At 37.9% G+C, this 13,372-nt stretch overlaps 1 protein-coding gene across 7 annotated transcripts in view; it reads right to left on the bottom strand.

Moving 5' to 3' along the window:
- The window catches only part of SORCS2 (sortilin related VPS10 domain containing receptor 2), a 551,093-nt gene that overhangs the window by 34,848 nt on the left and 502,873 nt on the right, over window positions 1-13,372 (bottom strand). For all 7 annotated transcript variants that reach the window (XM_039384495.1, XM_039384497.1, XM_039384498.1 and 4 more), the window contains exons 15-19: window positions 10,224-10,344; window positions 8,759-8,892; window positions 8,043-8,171; window positions 6,139-6,310; window positions 2,394-2,580 (exon numbers count right to left, since the gene is read on the bottom strand). In XM_039384495.1, coding sequence (XP_039240429.1) covers window positions 2,394-2,580; window positions 6,139-6,310; window positions 8,043-8,171; window positions 8,759-8,892; window positions 10,224-10,344 — 743 coding nt within the window. The remainder of the gene's footprint in view (window positions 1-2,393; window positions 2,581-6,138; window positions 6,311-8,042; window positions 8,172-8,758; window positions 8,893-10,223; window positions 10,345-13,372) is intronic.

The following is a 13,372-nucleotide window of genomic DNA, read 5'->3' as shown; positions in this document are numbered from 1 at the left end:
AGAGGAAACTGATGATTTTGAGATATGTTTTTGCTCCCGAAGAAGGTTGCTTTCTTTTCCAAAATTTTTAAGAGCAAGTTGTTTGGTACTTGAGTGATGACTGCTATTTCAATCTTACTGCTCCTATATATTAAAGAGCTGAGAATAATTATTGCAAGTCCTCCTGCTTGTGTCTGTCACACAAGTCCATAATGCATGGGAACAAGCCTCATAGCACCCTTAAATGTGTAATATGAGGAATTAATTGACAAATTATTTTTGATTATTTAACAAAGTTATAATTTCCATATAGTTTCCATACAGTTTTCCAAGTTCCCTTATTATTCACTTACTATAAAGATCACAGCTTCATAAAAACCAAAATGTGTGCAGTGTATGTAGCAATGTATATAGCTCTTCTTCAGGTATTTTTATTATGAGTTGCCTACTCACATTTATGCTATCAGACTTAATTCCTCTTACAGTTCATTAGAAAGTTGTAGATTGTGTGATCTGGATCAGAAAGTATGATTTGGATGAAAAGCCAAAATTTATATAATTGTCCTGCATCCCACAGCAACAGAACTCTGAAGTGAAAAATATTCCCTTTAACATTTGCCTCTGAAAAAATTCCCTGGGAATAATACATCAGCCACAGATAGAGTGAAAGCAGGACTCTGTGGACATTTCTGCTTTCATGGTATTCCACAGTGAAAATGTTCCTTAATGGCTATTAGTGCTTCACTAGAACATAGAAATAGCAGTTTAATTTTTTAGGTAAATTAGAAGATTCAAGTAAATTAGTTGGCACTAAAGAGAGCAAATCACATAGAAAGCATTTATTCAAGAAGGCTGGGCCACACACTTCCATGAGCCTTCTAGTCCCTGTGCAGCACCCACGGACAAGCTCAGGATGAGATCACATCTGCCTCAGTGTTCTGCTGCCTCTGTACTTCAGCACCAAAACTCCTTTAATGGACCAGTCATTTACTTGTGTAAAGTAACTCTGGCTTCTGCAATTTGAAAATCCACTGCATAAAACAAAATCGCTATCTTTTATTTTTACTGTTTATCCTAATACAGGTCACACTAAAAGCGCATTTTGAGAAAGTGTTTGTTCCGCTTTCCATCAGGGCTTGCTACTGCTCATCATTCTCTGAAGGGTTAGAAGCTATTCTCAGAGAGAAGGAGTTTTTTTCCTCTTCACTGCTTGTACAGACTGTTTCTCTGGCTAATCTACTTCTCAGCACCTAGAAGCTTCTAAACAGTAACAGTGAAGCCCTAAGTAATTTACCTGAGCTCTCTGGAGCTGTCAAATCATTTAAAAAATAAACATAACAAAGAAACAGATACTGAAACTGAAGTTGAGAATTTGACTGTGATCCTTTCTGTTTGATTTTAGTAGAAGACTGGCCATTAGTATGAATGGGCCCCATCTGTCAATCAAAGCAGAACTGGAAACTCTGGACTCAAGGACACTGACCAGCAAAATACATAAATATCAAGCTGACATAAAGCACATGGATCTGTGCACATCTGTGTATATGGCTCCAGTGATTTCCGTTGCTTTGGGATTAAGATGGAAGGCACACCACTCAAAACAGAGGGGAAACAGACACCTGGAGAATGCAAGATGAGTATCTTTTCCTTTGATGTTACATGCTTCTGAATTTTTGACACATCTGAAAACAGGCAAAGCAATAGCTGCCTTGAATCTCAAAGAAAGAGGAATATTCAGTTCCACTTATGAGTTTCCCTCTTCGTTTCAGTTATGAGATGACTGAGGTACATTAAACTTGCAATGGTGCATGATATTCCCTGTGCCATGATATTCTTTAGTTTATATATGTTTGATTGGGTATTTTAGGTCTTAATTAAGAAGAGGGAGAGAAGTCTAAGACAATTGATACTGCCTGCCAACATGAAGTTATATCCAAGTACCATTTAAAATTCTGTGAGAATTAACTAACTAAAATCTAGATTTAGAAACACTGAGATTTTTAATATTTTTCAAAATCATACAAAAGCTCATATGTTTCTCAACACATCTGTTCACTTGCTTTACACTACACCTAGAAGCTTTAAAAAGATATAGTGTTAAATTTTGGCTGCTAAGGCTGCCAACAGGGTCTTGAATCAGGAAGATGGATAAAACCTGAGATTTAAACTGAGGCATACTTATTTAAAAGATTAATAAACCATCCTTCTGTCCAACTGGAATAAAACTAATTCTGATCTCCTATTTCATTAGTTTTACAAGCCTCTGAATTCAAAACATACAACACTGCAAGGCTGCATGAGGGTGTTGAAAAAATATTTTCCTAATTGCGACTAGTAATTTTCTTTACTACTTCATAGCTGTCATGAGGTTTTTACACAGTGGTAGAAGTAAGAAAAGTAAAGAGATGATTTACAGTTGACTTGGATGAACACCACAGCCTCATCGTGCCCAGCCACATTCTCAGCCTTCACTGACACACGGTAAATCCCAGGATTCTCATAGCGGTGACGGATGGGTTCTCCAGTCATCGTAAGGTTCACATATATCGCCTTAAAGCCATCTCCAAGATCTACCTGGTATTTGGTACTCAATATATCACCCTAAAAGGAAAATATATCAAAAACATTTTAAATGGCCAGAACCAAAACAGACAGGACACATGTTTATAACCCTTTACAGAATCACAGCAGCATTTTCAGCCCCTGCCAGACATTTTGACTCAATTGCAATAGCTGCAGTAAAACCACTACAACCCATGGCAATGATGCTAGTGCAACAGATGCTGTGTGCATTGAGATAATACCAAATTTCCACAGTAAGGTGCTACTTAAAATTAGACACCTCAGACCACTAATCAAGTTATATGGCACAGAAATCATCACTCTTGTCTTAATGCAGCTGGACATTAACTAACATAATGGTGCGATGCTCATATCATTGCAAGCAATTGAAGATTGTTATTTTATCAAATTACTACTCATCCCGTGAACTTTTAGCCTTTCCAATTATAAAGTAAAATTAATTGGCTTAGGCATTCTTCACAGCACCATCTAAGCACAGCCTCCTAGTGTCAATTACATGGCCTTTAAGACCCAAGCTGGGATCTTCACACAGAGGTGTACAGCATTATACTGAGTCACCAAGCATGTCCAGAACTACCATGCTCTAGTGCAAAATTAGATGCATGGTTAATGAAGCAGATTAACAAGCTGGGTTTGGGAAAGGGTTTAAAAGTCCAGCCAAATAATTTTGTCATATCAAATATCTCACTGAATTCATAATTCCTCGCACTTCTGCCAAGTGCTCCTTTAAATGACACCGTCTTCCTAAACTCAGGCCTAAAGGACTGCAAAGCTGATAATACCGTCAGAGGACAAACATGACTATTACTCATGTTGTCGTGGTGTGCCTGCTCAGGAGAGAAATCAGGCCTGTGCTACATGGACTAGAGATTTGGATGCAGTGAAAGGAAAATTCATTTTAGCTGTTAGAAGTAATACTTTCTCAATACTACTGGCAGCACTGCCTTGGTGAGCTGCCCTGCTTCCTTGATCTCCAACAGTATTTATGTTCCTGCTTGCTTGCCATCACAGCCATGCAATTAAGACAGGCTACAGGGCCAGGCTTCATAGAAAAGCCTCTGTGTTGTGAAAACACAGTATTGATTTATTGATTTCCTGTCACGGGTCAAGTGACAGGAAAGGGCATCAGAGCAGAGAAGGATTGACACCAACCAAAGTATTCAAAAACCACTCCACTTCTCCAAAAGCCACTCTGAAATAGGTTTATTCCAAAATTTAATCTCAAAAGGAAACATTAATGTAGTTTTTTTCAAAATGGCAACAATCGGCCATTGGAATAGTCTCCCCAGGAAGCTGGTGGATTCCCCACAGCTGGACACTTTTAAGATTCAGCAGCACAGGTGCTGGCCATCTTGTCTAGGCTGTGCTTTTGCCAAGATAGGTTGGACTAGATGATCATCGAGGTCCCTTCCAACCTGGCAGTCTATAATTCTATGATTCTTTGAAAATCAAAGAATCTAAATCTACCAAGGCTAGAATTTATGTTCCCTGGCATTACAGAAGAAAGGAAAACATACTATTATTTCCTCCTTTTGTTATTTGGCAGTGTGGTTGATTTTCTTCCTTGTTTTATCAGATGAAAGAACATTGCTTACAATGTAAAAGAACACCCATAATAAGGAACCTGTAGGATTATCAAATACCTAAGCACCATATTTCAAGACACATAAAGGACCTTAAAAGCCTCTTCACTGTGAATAGCTTTTTCTTTCTTTTGACAACAGAATAGTAGAATTTAGCAGAAGAGATAATATATTATATTACAGTTTAAAGCAGAAGAGATATGTTCTTGCCAGCAGTGTAAGTGGAATCTCTTTAGATGACATTAGCTTGCAAAGAGTTCTTGTTCTCTCTTTCTTATGCTAACAAGTACACATGTGTATTTTTTCCAGATGAGACACAGAAACCAGTGTTAAAAGCCAATAGATGCAAGCTTCTCTAACTATATTATTCTAAATAGCTTCCCTAGTGTAAGGATGAGAGTGCTGTATTCAAAACAACAAGATACTTCTATTTTCCAGACCAATAAACAAAGAGAGCAGTGGACAGAAAACAAAAGAGTCACATAAATCAGCTAAATTTATAAGAAGTTGGGGCTTCCACTTCCATAAAAAATAGGAGATGGTCATGATATTATTTATTCATATATTCATCCAACAGACTATGGAAAAAAATTATCATCATCATCATTATTGCTATTATTTCTAAAGACACTTGAAAACTGCCCAAGCATAACAGAAGCATGTTTTATTTACTCTCTGATGTCTGGCATTCCTGCATTCCCAGAAACTAGTAAATTAATTTTGTTCATTGGAGAAAGTAGTATGTTTTGGTTTATTGTAGTCGAGCTGTTTCTTAAACTCAGTAATTGTTATGAATTCTCATTGGATTTTGTCATATAGATTAAATCCTAAGAAACGTTCAGGACATTTGAGTTTAAATATTATTCTTAGCCATAGAGGGCACCAAACTGCTACAGTTCTTCTAAATCTGCCTTCCTCTTTGATGAACAGAGCACGGACTTCACCAGGAAACACAGCACGAGATTGTCTTCAAGATCCCTCACTTCTGAAGATTTGTGAATAACTTTAAATGGTTTTCATATTGCCACAGAGATCCATGAAAGCTTCAGTAGGAAAAAAGTCAAACTGCCAATCAAAATCATTAGAATCCAAATTGCAACCAAATGCTCTGGGCTTACAATAAACATTTCCAAACAAATTCTAGAAAGAGGAGGTAGCAGAACTTGTCACACAAACTGTTGGGGCACTGCATGCATTGGGATGCAGAGCCTGAGAAGCATTAAGAAGGTCACTGTTCTGCACGTAACTTTCTTGATTCCATTACAGAAATAAATCCCAAGTGCTCAATTTATATTGCACAGGTTTGCCAAAATGTGTGAATTTTCTTCATATTCTTGTAAATCAGTAGGGTTAGCCAGGATGTACAAATACTCTGGTAACCTGAGCACAGCAGGTTACCAGAGCCTAATGCTAAAAAACAAGCTAAAAAACAAGCATGAGGAAACATACCCATGGCAAACAATTCATCCAGCAGTTACTCACTGCTGTTGGTCAGGGCCTTAGGGCATTGTCTCTCTCAATAAACATAAAATCCCCCATATCTTTGGCAACACGACTAACATATAATAAATATTCTTATGCTGTGCTATTTGCTGATTTCTGTAAAGCTTTGCCTCATTCCTTTCTGAAAGGCAGATTCTCAAAAACACTTAAACCCGAATATTAAATATTCTCCGCATTTCTGTTCTTCTCTGATACAACAGCTGAGATTTTCAGTCCAAGGAGACTTTGGTAATCCAGTTTCTTTGATTTTCCAAGAAGCTATTGCCTTTGCTGCTGAGGACACAAATCCTGTTCTGTGGGTAGAACTTGGAGATTCACTGAGTCTACTGTCTTGTCTGATTCACTTGAAAACAGAAGTTTCAATATTTCCAAATCCATTAATCCTTGTCTCAAGCACAAATTAATCTTCATTCAGCAGCAAAGCAGGTAGGAGTGAAATTAACCCTAAAAGCAGCAATTAAACTTTCATGGAGCCAACATTTATTACTACCTGCTCTTGTCTGACAATGAAGGTGATGTCTTCCCCGGGCCTAACAGCCAGGCTTTCTTCTCTGATGCTGATCTGAAGTCCCTTGGGAGCAATCAATGGACACATATGCTGTGCTACATTCTGCTGCAGGTCTACGCCACCTTCACACACATTAGAGACAACTTTCCTATACCTGCAAAAACAGTAAGCAGTGAACATGGTGAACTGGAGGTAAGCAAAAGAATGCCATCAGAGACACCAAATGCAAGTGTGATTGTAGCTAATGCATTTTCCTTGGGTACACAAACAGACAAGATTGCAGATGATCAAAACCAACTCGCAACGCAAGTACTTGGATTGGGGACATTGCCTTTACTAAGGAAAACCCATTGAAGAAGGGTGGTGTGGAGCATGATGAGGATTTCACTTGAATGCATTAGAAGAGTCTGTCTTTTCCAACTTAGAAATGTGCCTGACTATCTCCAGGAGACAGACAGTCTTCTGTCCTCCTTGCCATCCCCTTTCCTAGCACTCAACAGTCTTCATTGCTCTAGAGGTTTGGGTTCAAACCCCAAAGATCAGGAAGAAATTAGACCAAGCAGCTTCTGCATTAACCCAGAACTAATTGCTTAACTGCTGCTCTAAAATCAATTAATTTCTTAAAAGACTTGTAACATTTGTGTAACATAACAGTATAAAAGATTGAAAGAAGTAACACTTTTAAAGAGCTAATAATGAAATACTTGGGCGTGTACAGTAATTATTTACAGATCAGTTTCACATAGGTACGCGATTTTTAAACGTCCTTTAAAATCAGTCATATGTCACTCTTTTGAATTCCCACTCTGTATATCACAGCTGTCAGCCGCAACCCAAAAGGCATCATTTTCCTCGGTAAGGCAAATATACACAGAGACTGTGATTCTATTGCCAGATTGGACGTTTCATCATTTGGTTCTCATCTCTACAACTGACTGAGATGGTGTTATGATAAGCCAGAATAGATGCCAGCTGCAAGTTATTCTCAGCACAGACGTCAGACTACATTGTAGTGTATATCCTATGTGGTATTGTTTACAGTTACTAACGCTTTCCTTTGATTCTGAGTGTCCCATATGGTCAGGAAAAAAACTATTCTTCGCAGAACTTCTTGCTCTTATGAAAATGAGAGACTGGGAAATTTTGTGAGATGTCACCAGGTCCTCAGAGTAATTTATTAGATACAAACTGAAAATTGCTCTGGACCTAAGCAATGAGCTAAAAGAAAAGGCTTTGAATGGACATTCCTATCAGAAGTGTAAAAATGGCTACAGAATGTTACAAAAAAAAACCATTAAAATGCTGCAAACAAGACAGTTCCCCCTCTTCTTGAACAGATTAGTTTTTCAACCACTGGGAACATGCAAAGGAACAATTATCTTCCCTTAATTTGTAGGAAGCTTCTGCACATGCACTAAGTCAGTCACAGCTTTTGCATTTCCCAGTTTTTACAGTTTGCCTTATTTACATTTCATAGAATCACAGACTGGTTTGGGTTGAAAGGGACCTTCAAGATCTTCTAGTTCCAACACCCCAGCCAGGGCAAGGAATATATTCCACTAAACCAAGTTGCTCAAAGTCCCACCCAACCAAGACTTCCACACTTCCAGGGAACAACTGCACAAGTTGTTCAGTGTCTCACCACACTCTCAGTAAAGAATTTCTTCCTAATATCTAATCTCAACCTATCCTGCTTCATCTGTAGGCCATTCCCACTTGACCTATCACTACACGCCCCTGTAAAAAGTCCCTCTCTAGCTCTCTTATAGGCTCCCCTTAGGATTGAAATGTGAATTTCTTTCAAACCACTTTTGAGGCCGCTGGTTGGAATATTCTCCCCCTCTTTGGAAGCCTCATCAAGCCAGTTGAATGTAAAAACAGCTTACCCAGTGCTGCTGGTGTATGCCTGCCCCAGCACACAGTCTTCAGGCGGTGCTTCTGGGTTAAACCAAAAGTCAGCAAAGCATTTGTTAGACTCCGACTTCAGAAGTGCAGAGCGCTCAAATCCATAATCACTGAAAAACATCAACACCAAGTGTGTTACTATCCCCACTTCACTCAGCAGTCTAATTTGGGGTGGATGAGACTAAATTTTTAAGAGTAAATAATTTTTTTTAGTGTTATTCTACCAGATGAACATACAAGTTGATGAAGCCAGTTCTGTTTTAAGTCTAATTTCAGTGGGAGTTGTGTACACTTCGGGGAAAAACTGGTTGTAATTACTTTGTCAGTTCTGCAAAATTAACTCCCATGGTACCTTAGATCTTTTAAAGGTTTCCTTTGCCACTCAGACCAAACATTTCCTTGCCTTTTTTTTTTTCATTTGCAAATAGAAAGGGTTTGTTTGCCTTTTAAATGAATCCAATGGTCATTTTTCAAGCCTTGATCAATAGAGAAAAACATCAGGATTTGTTTAGGCAGGTGAAACACATACTTAAACACGGCAATATTTTTAACAAATGCAAAAGAAACCTGCTATTCAAATAACAGTTTACCTATTTATTTATATATGGCTATGTGGGGAGAGGGGAAAGAGGAGTAAAATAAACCCATCTCAAACTATTTACTAGCGATAAATCAAAAAATCCACAGACAGACTCACCATAAGAAATCAGAGTTCACACATTCACAAACTTTGGATGTGAGAGCTGATGTGAAACTTCTCCCTTTAATGCACCATGATGAAATCTTCCTCTTTCGAAAGCTTCTCTGCTGGCCCATGATGCAACGATCACCCTGGATATCAAAGCACTGGACTTATTGCACCGTAACCTACACCACACACACATGACCTTATGTTGTCCTGAGAAAGGCTGATCTTGCTGCCAAGAACTTGTATCAACTCTCTCATATTCAAATATATAGGTATAGATAGCTCTCATATTCACTGCTATCTGCTAACAGGTCACTACAAAGTTGTAACATAGGTTGTATTTCCAGGGCAAAAATCTGAAGATGTACGTGAAAATTCAAGTGCAATCTAACCCATGTTTCATGTGCACACAATCTAGGCACAAAGCTCCAAGTGGCCATTTAAATATTCACTGTGGCTGCACATAGCTGAAGTTCTCTCTAAATCACCATATCTCATGTTGGCAGTCAACCTGATGTACCAAGCATGTGGACACAGGTAGAATGAAGGCTATCTTTACACGCTCCACTGGTAATTGGGCAGCTGCAAGTACTCTGTCAAAGTCATTTTAGTAGTTTCTAATTTCTGAAAGACATTTTGATGCCAATATTCCAAAATACTGTTACTCTTTAGGCTCAGATCTGCATAATATTCTCAGTAAACACACAGCAGTCCCAAACAAGAAGTGTAAAATTAGGCATGAGAACTGGCAAATGGGAGCAGTAGAGCTGGAGTAACACAGAGTAGTATGCAAAAAATAAACCAACCCTGCAGAGAGCAAAAGAACAAATGTACTGGAAGAAGCAAAACATAATAATCCGAATGATTATGAATAAATATGACATATTCCATTTAATTAAAAAAAAACCCTCAGACTTGCCTCTTCAATCAATACACTGTAGAGACAATTTAACTTCCCAAAATTGGATTTGGCCAGAGCATCAGGATTAGCACAGCCTTAATGCATTACTGCAGAAATGGCATTGCCCAAACCAACTGGACTCCGTTACATGATTGGTCCACTGAGATCCTAAACTACTTCTGGAATGGACTGTACTTATGGCAATTTATATATGAGTACAGTATGTGGTCAGGAAGTTGGCAGAACACATGACTACATGTCGAAATTGTTTGAATCAATATTACACACTTCAGTTCATGGTATATGCTTCCTAATCCAGCAGGACCACCTATTATTATGGCAACCCTGCAGATATACTTCCACCTTTCCTAGGACACAGATTACACAACCAAAATGAACACAAAATCCTCTCCCATTTTAAACTATTGCAAAATCAGCAAATATCAACATAAGGAGACTAAGCTGGGGATGTGGCATCCAAATTCAATTTGGAAACATTTTCCTAGCACACAGTTCTATATGAATCTGAAAGCTAAGGAAAAGTTTTGTCAGTTAACATAAGACCACGAATACCTGCAGATTTGTGAGCTCCCAAGACTCGTAGTCATCATCAGTGCACTCCCTGGGGAAGGATGGTCTGAAGTCCACCTTCACCAGTTCCCAGTCCGAACGGTAGCTAATATGTCCAAAGACTCTGAACAAAAAGATCAAAAGTAAACTCTTACTGCAAAGAAATACCATACATCTGAGATTCAAAATTTCAGTTCTATCTTTTCCACCATCATAGTTCTGTGCTTAAAGGTACCACTTTAATTTTTCTTCCGCTTTTATTCCTCTTTATGTATAATGAGTCTAGTTAGGAAACATTTGTCAATTGCATATGAAACTTTTCAATGAAAAAATATATCTCATGTATTAGAGATTTTTTTCTCTAGCCCAGAAATTTAATTGGAAATAACCTTTTCTAATTTGGAACCCAACATTTTTGTCTATTATCTTTCTATATGAAACACACAGCTCTCAGATTTCAACAGGAAGCAGAACTAGGATCACCAGATTGAATTTCCAGCTCTGTCACTCATTCCTTGAGATTATACTACAACTTCTTCAGTTGGTTTTGTTGTGGTTTTTTTTTGTTAATTTCTACAGGTTTTAGATAGCAATTTGCTATTGTTTAAAGTCACAGCAGTATAATGAAATTTTATCAATTTCTAAGGAATACACTGCACCTACACATTGTACTGAAGAACTCAGAGTCTCCTCTTCATTTCAGATAGTCCCTTGTATAGCAAAAACCAAAAACCAGTTATAAACTGTATAAATTTTTTTAGGGGAAAACAAAAAAAAGGAAATCTCATTGCTTTAAAAACCAAGCTGCATTTTCAACGCAGCCAACATTTTCTAAATCGGAATCTTTATTTCCAAAACAAAATGGGTATGTATGACATCCAGCAACAAATTAGAAAGGATAAAGACTCTATTTGGGCAAAAGTAAAATGTATTTGTGGTTTGTATCAGGCTTATGTGACTTACTTGCCAAAGAATTTAAGGTTGATACTGAAGCCAACAATTTCTATGCAGTTCATACTGCACAGAGTTCATATTCCAAGCTTTAGTAGCGTTCTCCAAACTAATTCATTCCTTTTGTTTTGCCCTCAATTTTGTCCAAATCCAGACACAGCAGGAATGGTACAGTTTTGTTAAAAGCATTCTGCAGTGCACAGATATTTCTCTTGTCCTGAATACCAGGTTCAAAGTGGAACTAGGGTAGACCAGAAGTGAGTGAATGCTCATCTCTCTGCAGCACAGAGGCAACATCATCACACTAAGCATTTCTCCTGGTAAATGGATGTAGAGCTCTGAAGTCTACCAATGAGGCTGAAAAGTAGTTCAGAGAGATTAAAGACGTACAGTGATTTCTCCCCTTCCTTTCTGGTGTCTTTGCTTCTCATCCGTAGCAGAGAGATGCAGATATCGCTACATTATTGCCCACACTGCTCACACTGTAAGGACCTAACAAGCCATATGCATAGGAAACCACACCATCAGCAGTGCACTTAATGAAACAGAAACATATGCATTTAGTTTGTATGTCTTACTCTTTTCTTGCAAGGCTCTGAGATTAAGGGAGCTGGATCACCTAATTTCTTTCCTTCTAAATGCACCCATGGTTCAGAAGTAGAAGCAACACACGAAAATTAAAAAATGTGGCTCAGTCCACTGGCTGTATGTGCACATGTGTGTGGTCCCACATCTCTCATTGAGACCTCAGGATTTGGTTCCTTTTTCTGGTTCAGCTGGATCCTGAGAGCTGCTGTCACCATATAATCTTATTCATTGGTAGTTATATACTCAATAAAGTGACTACTTAGGTGGTCTCATGCTTTTTCCACAACGCCTGTTTCAATGACTGGGTTTGCTGACAGACATGAAGTGTCTTTTGCATGCTAAATACCTGTACCTCTATTTTAAAATCTTTGTTTCTCCATACGAGGTACTACCGTAAAGAAGACTTCACCATGTGCTTATGCAACACCTGTCTGCCTCTGTGGTAGGTGCAATACCTACCTCAGCGAATGCTTCTCTAGACACCACAAAACTTTACAAATCTATTACATTTCTTTTACTAACCCATTTATCAACTAATATGTTCAAGTGCAAGGAGCCAAGTCCTGTTAAAGCTTCACTGCTGCCTCAAGGAAAGTATTTTCCACAGAACAAATCAAATTTTCTTCATTCGTGTTAGCTATCTCAGGCAGATTAGTCAGGAAAGGAGAAGAAAGGAGATGGTGGTTTGAGTTCAAGGCAGAACAGAATAATGAAATTTTCCTGAAAGCATAAAACATAATCTCTGAAATATTATTAATTATATTTGAAATCTCATGAGGATGATTCCGAATGACTATGGCAAGGGAAACACGTTGACTATATGTATAAATACAGACACATACACACACACGTGTGTGTGTATGTGTATACATAACCAGAGATATGAAACAGCAAAATGAAGCTCAGAGACTTACAGCATTAATTTTGATATCCACAAAGATACCAAAAAAATTATTGAGCTATCTACTTCTAAGCACCTTGTAGATAATTAAAATGATAACAAACAGCTACCATGGATTTGTCAAAACCAAATCATGTCAAACTAATGTAATTTCCTCCTTTTACAGGGTAACTGGTTTAGCAGATAAAGGAAAGGAGAAAATCTAGCATATTCTGACCTTTGTTAAAACTGTTATACATTTCTAGCTGACATTGTCTCAATATAGAAAAGAAGGCATCAGTGCAGATAAAATCACTGTGAGGAGGAATGGGAGTACATATCCAGTTAGAAGAATCCATTTTCAAAAGGTAGTTATCAAACAGGGAATATTTTGAGATATGTATCACAAATATATGATGGGTCCACAGTCAATATTTTCATTAATACTCATGAACAAATAAGAAACACAAAAAAATTTTGCAGATAACACAGAAGGAAGGCAGTGGACATTGATCGATGGAAGCAATGTTCAGAAATCAATATGATGAAATACTCCAAAACCAAGCGCAAAAAGTACTTCTGGAAAAAAAAAAAAAACCCAAACTCACAACAAAGTGTTGCTGCAAAATAAGAAAGACTAATTCTAGGTCATATTCAGAAATGGAAAACAGAAGACATGGAGATAATTATTTTTATAAACTTGGCAAAAGTGGAGCCTCTGGAAGAATATCAT

Source organism: Pipra filicauda, unplaced genomic scaffold (assembly GCF_003945595.2).
Source record: "Pipra filicauda isolate LSUMZ 115617 unplaced genomic scaffold, ASM394559v2 scaffold35_size7292922_pilon, whole genome shotgun sequence".
NCBI lineage: Eukaryota > Metazoa > Chordata > Aves > Passeriformes > Pipridae > Pipra > Pipra filicauda.
Note: the sequence above shows the minus strand (reverse complement) of the source record. Positions and strands in the feature narration are given on the sequence as shown.